General features: G+C 51.5%; 1 protein-coding gene across 1 annotated transcript in view; it reads left to right on the top strand.

The window, feature by feature from the left end:
• The window catches only part of ZC3H18 (zinc finger CCCH-type containing 18), a 50,927-nt gene that overhangs the window by 2,703 nt on the left and 28,162 nt on the right, over positions 1-20,062 (top strand). Inside the window, exons 2-3 of the mRNA XM_030849475.3 lie at positions 3,662-4,251; positions 11,882-11,966. Coding sequence (XP_030705335.2) covers positions 3,676-4,251; positions 11,882-11,966 — 661 coding nt within the window. The 5' untranslated portion in view covers positions 3,662-3,675. The remainder of the gene's footprint in view (positions 1-3,661; positions 4,252-11,881; positions 11,967-20,062) is intronic.

A 20,062-nucleotide genomic window follows, 5' to 3' on the forward strand; every position in this document is an offset into this window, starting at 1 on the left:
CGGAGAACCCAGGTGATTCTGAGCCCTTCCACTCAGGACCTTCATGGGGCCGGGGGCGGGGGGTCTCCCAACAGACTTTGCAAACAGATAGTTGGGGTATACAGTGTGGCGAGTTCCGGTATGTAGTAGAATAATGTACAGCGTACTTAGGGCAGGAGTGCTCAGTGGGTGGACCTCAGGAGGTTTTGAACTCTGAAAGTGGGGGATAAATTGTGTATGTCCAGGTTTTTCTAGGGAGAGGAGCCATCCCCTTCCTCAGATTCTCGGAGCAATCCGTGCTGCCCAGAAGGCTGACAGCGCTAGTCCTCCCCGGTAAGAACAGGTGCACACAGGGCCTTTCGCTCTACCACCTTCTGGTCAGCACTGAAAACGGCCGGTGAGAGGAGGGAAGTTAGCTTTGTGCTTGGAAGGCTGAAGTGAATTCCATAGTACAAACTTTGGGGGGCGTGCAGGCTCCGCAAGTACTTCTTTTTTACACACAGTGCAGCAGCCTCAGGGTTTGAATCGGAGGCAGCATTTCCCGTGGTGTCGGTGTAGAAGTGTGCGCCTTTGTGAGGGCTTCTCTATGAGATCCACCTTTAGTGTAAGTGCCTGAGGTTCAAGCTTTAGACACATTGAAAATAAAAGTGGCTGGTGTCACAGGTTGATCCCATATGGTCATCACTGTTCTTTAATAGTCTGTATGGATCATATAGTTACTTTTCCATCTCCGTGAAAATGTGTCTTTTTGGTTCTAGAAGGGCTAAGATAGCAACCTAGACGGATCCTCACAGACCTTTAGAAGGGAGAAAAGAACGACAGGCAAAAGGTACTGCTTCAGTAGAAGTCCCCGACTTATGTGAGGGCTCTGTTCCAAAAAAGAACGTGTAAAGTCAGTTAGAGCTTGGGTCCCATCTTCCTGTCGAAACAAGGGCGGTAGGTGGGGATTAGTCCCTGGGCAGGTAGCAGGAGCTGGTTTCATGCATCGGGCCGGCGCCAGCACTGGGCACCTGCTCCGGCAGCCGCTCGGAGATGCAAGCCCCGATCGCGCCCCGTGGCCACGTGCCTTGGTTTCCTTCTCTGTGAGCGGGGCAGCGCCTGTTTGCAGGGTTGATGCGAGGAGCTGGGTCGAGTGCCTGGTGGAGTAGTGGTCTCTCAGCAGGTGGGGGACTTGATCTTATCGCTCACGTGGTCGTGCACAGGTGACTATCTGGCGTGTGCTGGATGGCTGTTTCCTGAGCACCCAGGAGGCTGACCGCAGGCTGGTGGGGAGAGGGGTGTGGGTATTGGAAGCCAACAGGCTGATCTCATTTAGGTGTCGCAACGACTTCTACAGCGGGTGCTGTTTCCCCGTATTTCAGATGAAGAAACTGGGGTCTGGCAAGTTTACATAATTTGCCCAAGACCCTAAAGCTGGGGAGCAGCAGCGCCGGGATTCGGGTTCTGACTCAGAAGCCCACACTGTGTGCCCTGTTCCATGTGTCCCAGAAAGACATGGCCCACTTGCTTGATCATATAGTTGAAGTTAGGCATTCTCTCTCCCATTTCTTCCCCTAGGATTTAAATCGAAGTTTGCCAGAATAGAAGAGCAGTTTGGTTGGACCTAATCATGACAATGAAACCTTTTGGCACCTGGGCCCCAAGAAGGGGCTGCTATCAAGTTACTAGTGAGGGAGCCTCTGTGCCGTGAACAGGATAATATGTTGCAAAGCTAGAGTATCAGTTTTGTGGATTTTAAACTAGTGTAAGGGGACACTTAATTTTGATTACCAGTTGAGTGATTTCAGAGGTGACTTGGTTCCCAAGGTTGCCATTAGCCTGTATGATGTGAGAATCAGAATTTGTCAGGTTTCCAGTAGGGATATGTCTGAGGCTCAGCGACCAGCTGCACGTGACTGCCGGCCTACAGGGTCCCAGGTGCCAGCCTGAGCAGCTGGGGAATGAAAGTCCCTGCCCTTCTGTGGAGAGGTTTCGTTATATACAATGTAATCAGAACTGTACAAGGGTAGGCATAGGACGTCATACACAAAGGAAAATTCCAGTTTTTACTGATGTCATTAGCCAAGGAGCGGGGAGGCTGCCGGTTTGCCACTGGCCCCTGACTGGCTGCCCCAAGGCCCCCGCGCTCTGTCTGGAAGAGGTGCGGGTGCCGGGCCCTGTCCGCGGTCGCCTTCTTGCCTTGCGCGTTGCCCTGGGCTGCAGGGGTGATGTGTGTGGTGACAGGCTCTGCCCTGCACGGGGAAGCCAGGAAGCCACGGGGAGCAAGATGCAGCATTTTAGGGCTAACTTTTTAGTAATCCCTTCCAGTAGCCCTACCTCGGGTAGCGCAGTTAGAAGACTGAACAGTGGCTCATGTTCAGAGCTGTCTACTTTTAAGTGACTTTGAATGGATTGGTTGGTTTGTAAATTTCTTTTACTGCTAACCATTTTTTTTATTTATAAAGTGATGAATTTTAAGTAACTTGTCCTCATGTTTGCTGAATTTTAACAATTTCCATTAACAGCAAAAAAACAAAACAAAACTGTTTTTAACTGTGGGTTCAGATACCAACTCTTGACATGTGCACCTTTAAACATAGGTTCTCCTTTTGAAGGTATAAATTTAAAAGATACACTTTAAATTTTTAGTTATGTAAATGCATAAAGTAATTTTATATAAAGTATGTAAACATGCTGTGCGTTTCCAGATCTCACTGAGGTACCAAGTAGCATGACTGGGGCGTACATTATTTTAAATAAAAAATTTTGAAGAATCAAGTGAACATGAAACCCTTCACTGTCCCTGCTGTCTCACACCAGCTTAGTGGTTACTCGCTACCCGTCGCGTGGCGGACGGTAAATGTTCGCTTGTAGGCTGTTTGGTGTCGACTTCATGCACACACCGTCTCAACCCACCTTCTGCAACCTGCGTTTAGAACCAATGGAACAATGTCCTACCTTTGCACGTTGGGGTGGGAAAACCAGAAAATAGTCACTTTGTAATTAAATCTAGTGAGTAAAAATAGAAATGAAATCTTCTAAAATGATACTGTTGGTCTTTTTATATAAGAAACTCCTTACATATGTAAGATTTTCTGCCAGAGTTCTTTCCCACGACCTGCCTGTCCTGGAACAGTGGTTCTCGAGAATCACAGTGCACGAAGGCCTTCCGGGCGGCCTTCACGGCCTGACCTGGAGAGACGTGCAGGAACGGGGGATGGCCCATGTCCTGGGGGCTCTCAAAGGCAGGCCGGGTTTCTGTTCCAGACCCTGCGGGTGACTCCGGAAGAGGCCAGGCGCTGCCTTCACTGTTGCCACCTCCTTCCGAATGCACGTTTTCCTGAATTTCACAAGTAATTACTTTACGAACCCAAAAAGCTGTCGCTTGCAATGCCCGTCTTCTTGCCCACTGTCTGATAACCAGTCGGGGTGCCCCGTATGGAGGTGGGCACGCCAGCTCTCTCGCTACCCGGTGGCTCCAGACGTGAGGCTCCTGGCACACAGCTCCGCGCGCTCGGCCCGGCTCCGCGGGGGCCTCGGGTGCGGTGCCGGTGGTCTGCGGCCTGGGATCTGGGGTATGGAGGAGCCGGGCGGGGCCGAGCCCCCCTGCAGGCCGGAGGCAAGCATGGGGCCCAGCAGACCGGCGCGAGATTGACTGGCCCCTTTCTGGATGCTGTGAGTGTGTGTTCTCTTTGTTTTGCAGAACCGTGGGTACCGATGGATGTGGCCGAGAGCCCTGACCGGGACCCTCGCTCTCCAGAGGACGAAGAAGAGGAGCAGCAGGGGCTCTCGGACGATGACATCCTGAGGGAAAGTGGGTCTGAGCAGGATCTGGATGGAGCTGGGGGGAGGGCTTCCGACGCGGAGGACGAGGAGAACGTCGCCCCGGGACTGAGCCAGGAGGAAGAGGAGAGCCGCTCCGACGAGGAGGACCGGGACTCTGAGGCTCCGGAGCTGAGCGGGGGCCCGGCCAGCCCCCCGCGGGCCGAGGGGGACCGGGGGGAGGAAGACCGCACCAGCGACCTGAGGGACGAGGCCTCGTCGGTCACCAGGGACCTGGACGAGCACGAGTTAGACTACGATGAGGAGGTCCCCGAGGAGCCTGCCCCCGCCACGCACGAGGACGACACCGAGAAGGCCGGGCCTGAGGATGACGAGGAGAGGGGAGAAGGGGCTCCCGGGGAGGACGGGAAGGCGGGCGTCCACGGCGTGGAGGACAGGGAGCCCGTGGAGGCGGCCAAGGAGAAAAGAAAAGAGGATGACGACGGAGAGATCGACGACGGAGAGATCGACGTGAGTATGCCCAACGGAGCCGGCAGCGACCCCGGAGGAGGGGGACAGGAGGCGTGTGCTGGGAGCCATCGCCGTGGTGATGAGGGAGCGCCGAAATCAGGGGATGTGGGCGACAGTCAGAAAACTGTCTTCCATTCGGTAGCTGGCAGAAGTCCTGTGGACCCTCACTCATCTGGTGCTGTTGGTTGGATTGCGTTAAAGTTCTAGATTTTTTTTTTTTAAACAAGCAGTAATTTTCTGCCTTTTTCTTTGCTGTCTGTAAGTAACATTTGAGTTAGTATTCAACTAGAACCATTGTGGATTTCAGTTCCTGTTAGGTTCTTTTATTTATATGTATAAATTTATTTATTTTGGCTGTACTGGGTCTTAGTTGCTGCACGTGGGCTTTCTCTAGTTGCGGCGAGCGGGGACTACTCTTGTTGCAGTGCATGGGCTTCTCATTCCCTGGCTCTCTTGTTGCGGAGCATGGGCTCTAGGTGTGCGGGCTCAGTAGTTGTGGCAAGTGGCCGTGCATGGGCTTCTTATTGTGGTGGCTTCTCTTGCTGTGGAGCACGGGATCTAGGCCTGTGGGCTTCAGTAGTTGTGGCACGTGGGCTCAGTAGTTGTGGCTCGCGGGCTCCAGAGCGCAGGCTCAGTAGTTGTGGTGCGTGGGCTTAGTTGCTCCGCGACATGTGGGATCTTCCCAGACCAGGGATCGAACCCGTGTCCCCTGCATTGGCAGATGGATTCTTAACCACTGCGCCACCAGAGAGGTCCCCTGTTAGGTTCTTGAGCCTGAAAAAACTTCCTTCCAGCTTCCTCTATTACTTTAGGCATTTTTATCTTTGCCCTTCTTCTCTGCCGAGGGTCACATCTAGGCCAGGCTTCTTTGGGAGTGTCCCTAAAAAGACCCTCAGGACTGGATAAAATGGGGTTGTGTGTCAGAACGCTTTGGCTTTTGACCAAGCCATCACATTGTTGTAACTTATTTAAATTAATCTGGCCTTCAGATTAAGGACAAGGTACCCAGTAATAATCATCTTAGTTGTGCGCAGGTTGGGTTTTTATGACAGATGATTCTGTTGAAAGAATTTCTGTCACGATCTTTTAAGAAGTTGAGTGTGTGGGGGGAAGAGCCCGAAGTCCTGCTGAGAAATGCTTTTACTAAAAGGGGTTGAGAGGGGGACGGAGCAGACTGACGAGATCTGGGGCTTCTAATATCCCGCAAAGGAGATTCTGCTCACTGGAGAGTCGCTGTGGCGAGAGGTGTGAGGAGTGCCTCGGAACCGCTCTGGGTCGCCGAGAGAGGAGGGGCTGGTCAAGTGCATAACCCCGGCTCGCCCGAAGTGCCAGGCTCCTGCGACAGCTGGTATGGACGCTGCGTCGCAAAGACCGTGCTTCTCAAACTCTGGTTCACGAGAGCAGAACTTTGTGGGGCGCTCCGAGATCGTGTATGGAGTTACAAGCTTAGAATTTTAGATCTTTTATCTTCTCACAACTAAGTGTAGGAGATGGCCTCCTAAATTAGCAGCCGTTACTTATTAATACTGTACTCATTTAAAAGGGTATTGTCGGGACATTATCTGTGAACGCTCTTAGGTTTCGCCAGCTATGCTTCCCTTCCCATCTGGAAAGTTCACCTTGACCACAGGGTTACCAGAGGAGAAGGAGATGCCATGAGACTCCAGTTAATCAGTTTGGACGACATTTTGGGCAGAAGATGAACTCATTGGTTGAGGTTGCCCGTGAGTTTGGTTTTTCAGTTTACAAAGAGAAAAGCCACGTCTGCATCCTGCCACCAAGGATTGAGGGGCTCCTGATGACTGGGGTGCTGTGGCCGGCGTTCTGGGCAGTCTGTTTCCCATTAAGAAAGGACCAGTTGCAAGCTCTTCTTGCTTCAACTGTTGAATAAGCTGTACGGGAAAATTCATCTACCTTCCTGCCTTTCCATGGTCATATGTGGACAGGTAGGTGTCTCCCTGCAGGTCCCGGGGGGCCTTGCCGTCATCGCACCCCCGGGCTTTCCTGCCGCACTTAGATGTGGCGGCGTGGGACATTGGGTTGACTGAGCTGGCCCGGGAAAGCACCCATCGTCTGGAGGTTTGCTGGTTTCCCCCAGAAACAGCAGGTGAACTAGAGATCCAGTTTGACTTTCTTGCCCACTTGATCCTAGATGGCTGCTTGGTTTGCCTTGTGCCTGCCTGGCACCTCTCGCAAGGGCCTCACAGCCCTACTGGACCCGCAGGCTGCTGGGACCAGAGCACAGCTTCGTTCAGCCACGGGGTGGCACTGCCCTTCCCACACACAGCCCCACAGACCCTGCAGTGTGTCAGGCTCATTGTAACACGCTGGGGGTGTAACTGGGAAGGGCAGAGCCCATCACCCCCCAGGGATAGGCAGGCCTAGACGGGAGTGGGCACTATGAATGGAGACTTGGGCCCTCATGGGAGCGCACCTGCGTTCCAGGCTCCTCCCCATCCTTTAACCATTGGCTTCCTTCCATGTCTGCTCCCTTCTGCAGGCCCTGCCTCCTGCCCCCGACTCTGTTACACCTGGCTCGGTGCCTCTGCTGGGCCTCCACAGTCTGAATTGACTGGGTCCTTAGTGTGTTTGTTTCTCTTGCTCTTCCGTGCCCACACCTCCAAGGACACAAGTTCCCTAAGTCTGGGACCTGCGTGGCTTTGCCCCTCTGTTCCCAGGACCTGGCACTTTGGAGGCAGCCAGTAACTGCCCTCTCAGCAGACGGGCGAACTCCAGCTGCTTTGGGGCACGTTGAAGTCGAGTGCCGTTGAGATAGGGGTGGCAGTGGGTGGAAGGTCTACACCGGAGAGCCATTCGCATAAAGAGGCAGTTCAGGCACTGCGTGTGGGTGACCAGCATCCGCACTAGCCGCTGTTGGAAGAACCCAGTGTAGACACACATTAGCTCGTATTGAAAAACTACTGCTGCTTCGCTTCTGCTCTCTCCATCCCAGTTCCCGTCCGTCCTTCGTCGTCAGAATCTCGGCTAGAGAGTTCGCCCCACGTTCCCGCAAGCACACACTCCTGTATCTTTCTCTCCCGAGATGGACAGGGAGCCAGAGGTGTGCACTTGGGTCCATGAGCAGCCTGCTTCTGACAGGACTTTGGCCTGGTCCCCTCCAGTTTAAATCCGTGCCAAGTAGCCTCTGGTCCAAGTGGAAAGTATCCATCCCGGGGGGCCTTTTCCCCATTGCTTTCAAGCACATTTTTGGTGTCAGAAGTGAGCTACCTGGATGTTATTATGCAGAAGAAAAGGGCAGTTTGGCTCACACCTCAAAAGTGCGTTCACTGAGGCCCCTGAGCTTTTCCACGTCTGGCAGGGGTCTCGCAGCCCCGCTGACTCTTTGAAGAGGCTCACCGTTTCCAGGGCCCCTCCCGCACTTCGCTGCCCGTCTCCCCTCAGCCTCCAGGCCTGAATTGCTGGGAACGGCCAGCTGAGTGGAAGCGTCTCAAAGGCCCTGTGATTTATCCTCCTTTTAACTGAGAAGCACTCTTCTCTCCTGTTGGGGTACACTGTCCCTCTTTTTTCCCTTGTAGATTTTGGGTCACTGGGACAGGTGAATTGATTTGGGGGGAGTCACCCCCACCCTCCCCAGCTTTCCTGCTCTGTTAGTGGTTTCCTTGATAGTGACATCAGTTTGTACAATAAACCTTTGACATTCTTTTGTCTGAAGCACGTAGTTTATAACTCAGGCCTTGAATTACTTTTATATGTCTTGGTGTGCTGCCTTCAGATACAAAGGCCTTTCTGGAAGTGCCACGCCCTGCTGCAGTGGGGATGCGATTTTGCAAACAGGATCGTGGGCCCACTATTTACAGCACCCGGTTTATTTGTGGAGGGGGGCCGAGGGTCCCCGACAACCGACAGCTGAAGTGCGGGTGAGTTCGACTTCGTCAGCGGTCTCACCTGTGCAGGAAGCCACGCTTAGGACAGGCAGACAGAGCACGCGGCCGTGTGAGGCCTGCCTGGCTCACTCCCGCAGCCCTGCTGAGTTCTGCACACAGACCCCTTCCTTCGTGGCTCTGTGATTCACCTTGACAGACTCAGGGCCTTCCATCTTTGGTCCATCCTTTGCCTCCTCCGCTTATGGACTTGGTTCTCTTTTGTATCTCTCTTGTCATCTGGTTGACAGAACTTCAGCCGCCTGGAGTGTGCCATCCCCTTGGGAAAGCGTGGCGTAGTTTGTTCCCTTCCTCCTTTCGTCAGTGACTGTCACACTGATAGGGTGCGCGCTCAGAGATGGGGCGGGGTGGGCGCGCCCCGAGTGGACGGGCCACATGACTCCTTGGGCCCAGCCACAGACAGATATACTTGGAGGCATTTTCTTTGCAGGCGGTCTTTTGTCTTTTCTCCTGTTCACATCTGCCTGCTCCTTTCGCGTCTGGACACACAGTATCTTCTGCCAAAGGGCTTCCAGGCAGGTGAGCCCTCGGGCTTAGGGATCTGGGGACGTCCACAGCGCTGTCCCCTGGTGGGAGCCAGGGAAGCAGCCATGGCGGCCTGGCCGCAAGGGACTAAGTAAGGCCTGCCGCCTCCCTCGGGGCGGTTGAGGGGCCCGGGCCACCGTCCCTGCTCAGCAGAGCAGCCCAGAGCTCTGGGGTGGGAGAGCTCTCCTTCTGCCAGCTCACCTGGCCAGAGCCCATGGAGGCCGTTTGTGGTTTTGTATTTACCCGCTGTGAGCTGGTCCCCTCACAGGAGGAAGACTGTCCGTCCCAGGCGCCGCTCCACCCACCCGATCGCCTTTCTGAGGCCAGAACATGACCTCTGGCCCCAAAGGGTGTGAATGCGGGCTTATGGACCCGAATTGCTAGCCCACCTCACAGGTGCGGAACTGAGGGCTCGGGGAGCCCCTGGCTGGCCCGGAGGGTGCTGGGCCTCTGCTGCAGGGCGCGGGCCGCATCTCGCTTCCTTACCTGCCGGGACTGCGGAGCTGATGGGTGGGAAATGGCTTCTTTTGGTTATTTAGGTCATATATAGGCTTTGTGGTTTTGTTTTCATTTTAAGGAAAATAAAAACCTGCGCAAAGGAGAAAGTGAAAGTCACCCATGCTCCCCTCACTCAACGTTTTGACGTGTCGCCTCTGAGGGATTTTTCTATCACGATGATACTCGCGCCCCGGGTGGGAGCTCTGGGTGCTCGGAAGGTCAGTGGGGGAGAGCACGGCGGGGGCGGAGGGCCGTGTCCACGGTCATGGCGGCAGGTGTGATCCACGCTGCCCTGTGCCCCATGCCCTGTGCACACTCACCCCAAGGACACGCTGCCGTGGTTCTCCTAGATTTGTAAACTGTGGAGGGCCTGGCACTCACCCCCTGAGTGAGTTGTTGGTGCCATTTTAGCTGTTTATACGCGCCAGTTTGCTTCTTGCTGGACCTCTGCTCTCTGCTGGCTCCGGGATCAGGGGCTGCCCGTCACAATTCCCACCTGACAGGTACAGCCACGACCTGACAGGACGGCTGTCCAGCCGCTGAGCCCTGGGAGTCTGGCTTCAGAGACCTCCTTCTTGAGCCATAATTGCGGGGAACTCTTCATAAGATTTAAGAACTCCTTTTGTTTGTGCAGCACTTGAAAGGCCATTGTACTAAGTGAGTGGTTAGTTGGCATCTGCGGGTGCTCGACTGCTGAGCGATCTGTGGATGTTTTCGTCTGCTTGGCATCTGAGAAGCCGCAGAGGGCTCCCTCGGGGCTCGTGGCTCAGGTGAGCGCTCCCCGTCTGAGCGAGGGAGCTGGCTCCTCCTTGCTCTTGTGCATGTTGAGCGTGACATCTTTGCAGAGACACCTCTTTAACCCGATCTAGTGCACTGACTGAATCTTGATTTCTGAAAAGCAGTCACTCTGTGCTCATCATTTCAACTCCTGTGCATTGATTTCCAAACGAAGCAGAAGGTTTGAATGAGTTCTGACCTCTCAAAAGAGTTTTGTTTTTCTGATGAGAACAGACAGAACCTGCCTCACCTTAGATGTGAGCTCCTGTGTAATAGACAATAGCACACTGCGCTTATGCCGGGAGGGAAGTAGTGAGAGGACAGCACGGCTGGGAGACCAGGAGGGCGGGGGCTTCTGCCAGATGGCATAAAATCAGCACATTTTCCTCAAGCTGAAACATTTTCGGGGTCGGGAAAATGGGGAGGTGTTGTTCACAGGGTACAGGTTTTCAGTTATAAGATGAATAAATTCTCGGGACCTTTAAAAAAAAAACCTTGAATAACTTATTTAATCTTTCTCTCTAAAAGAGATTCTGTTGACTCTCTCTTTTAAGGGATATAACTCTGAGGCATCTGTTCTTTTTTGTTATAAAATGCCTTTTAATAACTTGGTATTTTTAAGGCAAAAATTATACAAATATTTAAGCTTTAAAATAAGTCATCATGAATCTAGAGTTTGCCTTCAGTATTTCTTCATTCGGTAAATATCAATACTTGCTGTTTACTCTGAGCCTGACGCTGTGCTTGGAGTGGTGACCCGTGGTGAGCAGAAAGCAGGGTCCGGTTGGGCAGCCACGACGGCTGGGACCCGTGCTCCAGGGGCAGGGGGCTGTGGAACCGGTTGTGAAGGGAGATGGGGGCCCCTGAGGAAGGGGACTCGAGCTGCGATCTGGACATGAGATGAGTTACATGCCGGGGAAGAGAGGCAAGAGTATGGTCAGGCCAGACTTGCAAAGGTCACGGCACTGTGGGGAGCATGTGGAAGGGTTCAGGAGTGTGGACACCCATCAGGAAGCAGTCCCCAGGCCAGGTGGGACTGGGCAGTAGTTTGGACGAGAGTGGCGCTGCAGGAGATGGGGAGAGAAAGGTCCAGGTGACTCCCAGACCTCTGCCCTGCTTGTGATCCCTTGCTTTGACCACATGAGGGCGCTCTGGAATGGGCTGGGACCTGGGGGGCGGGGTGGGGGGCAGTGAGGAGCTCCATCTTGGACTTACCTACTTAACTATGTTAGCAGGGCACTGGATACCCGCCCAAGCTGGAGGCGATTCCGGAGTGGGGTCTCAGGGGCACAGGTGGGGACTGAGGAGGGTACAGAGCCGTGGTCCAAGTCGAGGCTGCTCTTTGGAATCCCTGGGGCAGAGACCCACCCGGGCTGTGGTCTTTAAACCCTCCTGCATTATTCTAAAGCCAAGGTTAGGATCTCTAGACCAAGAACCAGAAGAGAAGGGCCCAGGTCTAAGCTAAAGGTGGATACGCTCGCTGGCCTGAGTCACCTAAATTCCCTCCTCCTTGCCCCCAGACTTTTAAATTAGAGAAAGTGTCTCATTTAAAGGACATAAATTTTGTTTAAATGTAAAAAATCTTAAAAACCTGAAGTGTAGCCATTTCCTGCCCAGAATTGCTAATTAAGAGAAACATGATGACGCCCTGCTTTTCATCATGCATCACGTACTTCACAGAATGTTCTTTGTCTTGTGTGATGCTGCACTTTTGTGGGTGAAGCTTTGAGAGACCCCCATTGTGTGGATGAGCAGCCTAAGGTTTGGAAAATGTACGTGAACTTGGCCACGTGAGGGGCCAGGACCTGAGTCTTGTGACAGTACCTTTTCTGGTTTAGTGAAGGCCATGCGTGGTGGTAGATGGCCCTCCTGCCTCTTCCCCTCATGAAGACAAGTCTCTCTTCAAGTCACGTTGTCCTCTGTTTCAGGATGATGACCTGGAGGAGGGTGAAGTGAAGGACCCCAGTGACAGGAAGGTGAGGCCTCGTCCCACCTGCCGATTCTTCATGAAAGGTAACTGTCTGAGTGAGGGGCCTTTGCGCGGCCCGCTTGTGTGGCCTCGGCTTTTCCTGGGACTGCGGTGGTGGTTCAGCCCTGGGCCTGTGCAGGGCAGTTCTCAGGGCTGGCAGTGACGGTCTGTGGCGGCAGTGGCAGTGCATCAATGTCAGCTGTGGGCCTTTCCTGGTCACTCTAATGCCTCTCTCGGAGGGGAGCCAGCCTGCTCGTTTCACCCTGGAATGCCAGGCCCACCTGCCTAGCACAGACCTGTATCTTCACTGTAGACAATATTAACTCTTTCTAAGTGGTCCTTCTTATAAGGCCAAATGCCCCAGCCACCATTTGTGACATTTTCCCACCTCTGTAAGGGGAGTTGCCACTTTCTGCAAGGTGTCTCAGAGGCATACCTTTCATTTGGAATGGACTTCTAAATAGAGAGGGTCGGCCTCTGAAGGCAGCAAGGCCCCTCCCTCCTGAAAAGTGGACGGAGTGAGTCCAGTAGCTGTGACAGTGGCAGTGTGACAAGGCTGGTGAGCAGTGGGCCCTCAAGCCCGGGAAGACATGTGTCACGGCACCGTCTGCTGTGCCTCTGTGATCGCACGTTTCCCTCGCATGGCAGGAAGGTGTTCTTCTCCTGCCCTGGGTTTTGTGCTGACCCTAGATGCCTCACACAGTGACCCAGCCCACCCATGCAGCCTAACGTTCACAAGAGCTTCCTGTACTTCTTTTCCAGATGTTGTGACACCATTGTCCACTCCTCCTTCACCAATATCAAATTCCATACCATTCAGAGGCCAGGTTAAAGGTACAAAATATACCATATTCATCTCTTCAGTACCTCACAGTCCCCCTGCCCCGGAGGCCAGACTCCTTGCTCCTGGATCCAGAATACTGCTGTGAAGCCAGGGGAAGGGGGAGACGCTGAGGGCAGAGAGCGGCCATGGCGAGGCCCACGGGAGCTGCGTGCTGCCTGCACGGGGGGTGGGGGCGTGGGGGCGGTGGAGCCCTGTCCTACGAGTGGCCTCGAACAATCCTGTCCCTTGTCCCGAGGTGACCAAGGATGCGGGTGCACAGGAACAGTCGGGACCCCGGTCAGCGCGTGCTGGGGCCGTGTCCTCTTGGCCGTGCTAGTTCTGTGCTGCTGGTTTCTGCCGAGTGGGGGAGTCCGGCTCGTCTGAGTTAGACGGCCACGCGATGGCTCCGTGCGCACTGTGCCCGTGGAACGGGAGTGTGGCCGCCCTCGGGATGCAGATACGTGTGCAGTACCTTGTAGAGAGTAAATTGTTACAGGTCTTCAAAGACTTTGGTATTTTAAGTGTCATTATTTCAGAAAATTTAAACTTAAGACGAAGACTTCTTTTTCATAATGACGTCAGCCCATCTCTGGAATTTCTGGAGTAAAATGATGGAGACAAACACGCACGCATACACATATATGTACTGCAGTCATTTCCAGTTAGCACTGTCCACAAACCGTGTGGTTCAGAAATCTGGCCAGCGGTCAAGACCAGCCGGAGGCCCCCATGGCAGCAAGGGCAGGAGGCAGCAGCATCCACTGTTGAGGCCACAGAGGCTCTGGTCCAGGTGCTTGGGGTCCCGCTGCTGAAGCGCTTCCCAGAATTTAGCCCCAGAAGCGCACACACCATGAAGCGAAGTTGGTGGTGGTACTGCAGGTCAGCATCACCGGGAGGTGCCTGGACAGGCGAGGACAGGGTGCCCTCTCCAGGGACGTCGGGGGGGTCAGGTCACAGTAGGAGGGGAGGTGCCTCCGGGTCACACCGAGCGCCCAGTTGGGGTTTCGGGGAGTGAGACCAGTGGGTCAGGCATTTTGCAGTGGGAAAATCTGAAGCTAGTGGTAAGTGGCCTTTTTGGCAGTTTAATTGGGCCTGTTCCGTAGCTTGTTTCAGGAATGTATTTTTGTAATATTTAGTCACCTTTCCCCATACTGTTTGTTTATTCTACAGAATAATGCGATAGAGTACAGAAGGAGGGTGTTCTGGAATATATCCTGCTTTTTCTTAGTTATGAGAAGGTTTTGGATGTAAATGTTTTTGCTTACCTGCAGTTTGTAAGATTGGTGTTGAATTGAGATGAACGTGTTTCAGTTCTCTCCAGTAGCAAGAGAGTCACTTTAAAAATAAAATGAAGTTTTTCGTGTTTGGGGAGGATGTGGGGAAATGGAACCTCATATCCAGCTGGTGGGAACGTGAACCGGTGTGGCTGCCCTGGGCACAGCCTGCTCAGTGTGATGGGCGGAGCTGCTCTCTGAGCCGGCCACTGCCCTCCTGGTGTCTATCCAGGAGAAATGAAGGCGTAAGCCACGCAAAGACTCGTGCTAGCAGCATAGACAAAACAGCTACGTGACTATGTGGAAACAACCCCAGTGTCCATCAGCTCGTGAACGGATAAACAAAATGTGGTCCATCCTGATACTACAACGCGGTTGAACCTTGAGGCCACTGCCAAGTAAAAGAAGTCGGTCACGAAAGGCCCCATATTGTACAGTTCCACTTACAGGAACTGTCCAGAGTGGGCAGAGCCATAGAGACTGAAAGTAGGTTAGTTATTGTCTAGGCCAGAGAGGGATGGGTAGCCCTTGAGTACAGGGTTTCCTTTTGGGGGATGGAATGTTCTAGAATTAGGTAGTGGCAATGGTTGCACAACTTTGTGAATGTACTAAAACCCACTGAATTGTGCAGTTTAAATGGGGGTATTTTATGATATGTAAATTATATCTTTGAAAATGCTTTTTAAAAAATGTTTGTCAGCTATATTTCTGTTGTTATTGTGATCTGCAGGTTTATTGTTAAATTGCCCAGATGGACACGTTGATATTTGTGACCATTGACAACAAAATGTACTTAGGAATACAAACTGAAACGTTTTAAAACACCAATACTTTGTTTATGGTGTATTTTTACCTGTCTTATATTTAGGTTGAGTCATCAGGACATGAAGTTCTATCCACAAAGGCATAAATAGCATTTTCTTTAAACAGTCTTCTGCTTTGGGTCTCTGATTACCTAGCCGTCAGTAGCACCCAGCCCGTTCTGTGGGCCAGGCCTCCTGTATCCTCTCCTTCCTGCTCTCTTTTCCTCTCCCTCCCTCTTTCTTTCCCTTTTTTAAATTGTGGTAAAATACACAATATAAAATGTACCATCTTAGCCGTTTTTAAGTGTACATTTCATTGGCATTCAGTACATTCACGTTGTGGCCATCACCACCATCCATCTTCAGAACTCCTTTCATCATGTAAAACTGAAACTGTCTCCATTAAACACTAGCTCGCCAGCCCTTGGCCTCTGCCTTCTCCCTTCTGTCTCTGTGAATTTGACTGCGCCGTGTGCCTAATGGAAGTACAGTCTCACAGGGTCTGTCCATTTGTGCCCGGCGTATTTCACGCAGCCCAGCGTCCTCGAGGGTAATCCAGGCTGTAGCAGGTGTCAGGATCTCCTTCCTTTTCAAGCGTGAATAACGTTCTGCTGTGTGGATGAACCACAGTGTGCTTACCCAGCATCCATCAGCGGACATTTGCGTTGCTTCCATTTCTTAGCCGTTATGAATGATGCTGCTGTGAACGTGGGTGTGCAAACATCTCTTTGACACCCCGCTTTCACATCTTTTCAGTATATACTTGGAAGTGGGATGGCTGGTCAGGTGGTAGTTGTGTTTTTAACATTTTGAAGAACCACTCTGCTGTTGTCCACATTGGCTGCATCGCTTTGCATCCCACCACTGAGCACAGGGTTCTGGTTCTTCTCGTCAACGCTTGTTTTCCGATTTTGTGATAGTATCATCGTGGGTGTGAGGTGGGGTTCTGGTTTACGTTTCACCATGATTAGTGATGTGGAGCATGTTTTCATGTGCTTTTTGGTCATTTGTGTATCTTCTTTTGAGAAATGTTTACTGCCCTTTTTTTGTTGTTAATTTATTTTGGGCTGCGTTGGGTCTTCGTTGCTGCGCACGGGCTTTCTCTAGTTGCGGCGAGCGGGGGCTACTCTTCGTTGCAGTGCGCAGCCTTCTCACTGCGGTGGCTTCTCTTGTTGCGGGGCACGGGCTCTAGGCGCACGGGCTTCAATAGTTGTGGCTCGCGGGCTCCAGAGCGCAGACTCAGTAGTTGTAGTGCACGGGCTTAGTTGCCCCGCGGGATGTGGAATCTTCCCAGACCAGGGCTCGAACCCGTGTCCCCTGCATTGACAGGTGGATTCTTAACCACTGCAGCACCAGGGAAGTCCCTACTGCCCATTTTAATCCCTGCATCCTCTTGTGTTTAAAGCAGCAGGTCTCAAGGTGTGTTCTTGAGACCCAGGGCCGCCCTGAGGTCAGTGCTCTAATGACAGTGACACTGCGCCAGTCGGCAGGTGTCGCCCACTGTATGTGCACCGAGAAATGACATCCGGGGTAGAGCAGGAAGATTCATAGTTAAACTTTATTTTTGGGTCTAGGTCTTTTTTTAAATATATTTATTTATTTTATTTATTTATTTTTGGCTGTGTTGGGTCTTTATTGCTGCGCACAGGGTTTGTCTAGTTGCGGCGAGCGGGACTACTCTTCGTTGAGGTGCACTGGCTTCTTACTGCGGTGGCTTCTCTTGTTGCAGAGCACCGGCTCTAGGCACGCAGGCTTCAGTAGTTGTGGCACGCGGGCTCAGTAGTTGTGGCTTGCGGGCTCTAGAGCGCAGGCTCAGTAGTTGTGGCACACGGGGCTTAGTTGCTCTGCAGCATGTAGGATCTTCCCGGACCAGGGATCGGACCCACGTCCCCTGCACTGGCAGGCGGATTCTCAACCACTGCGCCACCAGGGAAGCCGCCCCCTTTTTTTTTTTTAATAACTTTATCGAAGTATAATTTAAATGCCATAAAATTTGCCTGTTTTAAATGTCCAGTGATTTTTATTAATTTACCAAGTTGTGCACCCAGCACCACAGTCCAGATGTAGAATATTTCCATCACCCCACCACGGCCCCGCAGTGTGTGTCTTTTCGAAACTACAAGTGCTCACGGAGCTCCTCTGCTGACACTGAAGCATGAGGGGCGCCTCCAGGGAGGGTGTGCCAGGTGTGGCTGTGAGCCCAGACGGCCAAGTCTCCTCCAGGACACCCAAGAGACCAGGACAGTGACTGTGCTAATGGTAAGGTTCAGGCTCTCAAGTGAAAATCAGAATTTTGGAGAACTTGACGGCTTCGCAGGGTTTGCTGACTTTTCCAGGTGACCGTCATGTGATGTCACAAAAGCATACCTGGGTAGAAAGCCATTCACAGTTCAAGGTGGACTGGTGGACCTCCGCCCAGGAGTCGGAGAAGTTCAGTGATAGGACTGCAGCTCGCTGTAACAGAGCCTCAGAGGACACACAGTGTCTGGAGAGGTTGTCATGGGTGTCCCCGGGCCGGCTGCACCTCCTCTGAAGCCACCCAGCACAGCAGATGGGGTGCAGAGCACAGTTGTCTGTGAGAACCCAGCTGTCTTTCATTCTAATGTCCAATTAAAGAGATTTGCAAAAAGGAAAATAATGCTACTCCTATCGCTAAGTATTCTCAAAACGTTTTCATAAAACTTTTATGTTCACAACTATTGTTAACATAAAATTACATACGTTATATTTTATGTCTTTAAATTTTCTGTTTTAATTTCCAATATAAATATATCAATTAATATAATCAGTTATTAGATATCGATAAATCTAATCATTACAAAGGCTTTTTGGGGGTCCTGAGACCAAAAAGCTACAAGAACCACTGGCCTGTGTTGTTCACAGAGAAGCAGCGCAGAAATTATTTTAATTCTTTCAGCTACCTTAATGACTGTATTCCTTAAGAAGTTAAAATATCTCAGAATACTGCTCAGTATGACCGTAATTGTCTGTCACCGTTCTCTGTGAAATAGGAAAGTACTTGAGTTTTTTGTGTTCTTTCATTAAAAGTTTGTATGCGACAGTTCATTGGATTTTATGCCTGTTAGAATAAGCGTTTCTAGATCTTGGGTTGGTCTTTAAGATTTAATTATTTGATTTTTATATATTCTGCCTTCCTTTTAGGAAGTAATTTTTAAAAACCATGAAGCACTTTAAACTTCTTTATTTTATTTCGACAATCCCTATATTTGTTACTTATTCTGAGTTGTTCAGACTAACAGGAAATGGGACCAAAGAATACTTAAGTAAGACCACTATGTCTTATTTAGAAATAAGAAAGTCTTTGTTTAAAATTCTAGTGTGAAGCAAGCATTTTGTATGGGAACTAGAGAGAGAGTAAAATTATTTCCACTGTCGCAGTGGGACGCATTGCAAATACGGCGACATGCGGCTTAGAATGCCATCTGGAGGCGCCACGCTGACGCCGGTCAGACCAGCAGTCAGAATTTTAAGGTCTGTAGTGTTTCTGGACCCACCGGCAGCCACGCTCGCACATGTGCCCGCAGAAACAGGCACTTCCTGCTCCCCTCGCACCGTGAGCGAGCTGAGCTCCTTGGGCTGCTGTGTGTGGTGTGTTTTCCTTTCCTGTCGTCTCTGTGTTCCGGTCCTTGGTTTCTGCTGAGACTCAGGTAGGCTTTCTCTGTGGATGTGTCTGTTTCACTGGTAGAGTTTGGGTTTGTTACTTTTGAGCTTGCAGGTTCCTTTTTTGTAGGTATATTTATTGTGTAGTGAAGAAAAGCAGGGCTCAACGCAGAGCGTATCATACAACCAGGAAAAAAATGGGGCTGGATATACTGATTGACTGATCGATCGATCCCCACAAATGGACCACTGCCTTTGGTGCAGGGCCCTGGAGATGGGGGAACATCACTGAGTACCTTTCTGAGCACTTGGATGCCTTTGCTGACCTGCATGCCCGTGCCTCACCGCGCCCCGCACCATACTGCCACGCTGCATCCTTTTTTTGTTTTTTGGCCGTGCCACGAGGCTTTCAGGATCTTAGTTCCCGGACCAGGGATTGAACCCGAGCCCCGGCGGTGAGAGCGCCGAGTCCTTAACCACTGGACCACCAGGGAACTCCCAGATCCTTTCTCCTTGTTCCCTTTGGGCTCATATCCCTGTCCACGCAGAGTCCTTACAGAATAGTAAGACTCTTTAGTCATCCAGTCACAATTGCAATCCACATAAATTTTGTGTTTGTGAAGTTTCATTTAGAAGCAGAAGACTATACAATTTTTAAACCAGTAGATCTATTTTTGCTTCCATTTCCTGGAGAATTTTTTTTTCCAAACAAATTGCTTTTTAAAATTATGAAAGTTGGGCTTCCCCGGTGGCGCAGTGGTTGAGAGTCCGCCTGCCGATGCAGGGGACACGGGTTCGTGCCGCGGTCTGGGAAGATCCCACATGCCGCGGAGTGGCTGGGCCCGTGGGCCATGGCCGCTGAGCCTGCGCGTCCGGAGCCTGTGCTCCGCAACGGGAGAGGCCACAACAGTGAGAGGCCCGTGTACCGCAAAAAAAAAAAAAAAAAATTATGAAAGTAATATGTGCTGACAGAGTCAAAACTAACAGTTTGGGGTGTATCCTTCCAGGCTTTTTTCTGCACAATTAAAAATTCACTTTCCAAAAGGCTGGTGGGATTACACTATTCTCGCTGCTCTTCCTGCCTGCAGGTGTGGGACATCTGTCCTTGCCCATGTGTAGACTGCCCACACTTCTTCCTGGAGTAGTCTCCTCCTTCCCTTTGGAGGCCAGGGGCCCAGACACATGCAGTGTGGACCTTAGCACTCTGGGAGCGGGCGCCCGGGGGCGGGCGTCTCGAGGGCGATGCCCCTGCCCTTGCCTCTCGCCCTCCTGTCTCAGCTCTGCTCATCCACCTGCGCCTCCTCGCTCCCCTGCCAGCATGACGAACGAAGGAGCTCTTTTTGTCAGTGGGCTCAGGGGTGATGTTTTTGTTTTGTTTTGAAAATTTTTTAAATGCAGAAAGAACAGAGAATCACAAATACTTATTTATCTGCTACCCACATATTTATTTTAGATTTTAAAAAATTATAGAAATGCTGTGGTTTACATTGTTAATACTTTTCTGTGCTTACAGTTTTCTACGATGAGCTTTTGTTACTTTTTAACTACATAAGCAGTGTGGACTATGCCATGAGTTTATAAGAGTCAAGCGTTGAAGAAGTGTATGATGTTTTGGAATT

The sequence above is a fragment of the Globicephala melas genome, chromosome 19 (genome assembly GCF_963455315.2).
Source record: "Globicephala melas chromosome 19, mGloMel1.2, whole genome shotgun sequence".
Classification (NCBI taxonomy): Eukaryota; Metazoa; Chordata; class Mammalia; order Artiodactyla; family Delphinidae; genus Globicephala; species Globicephala melas.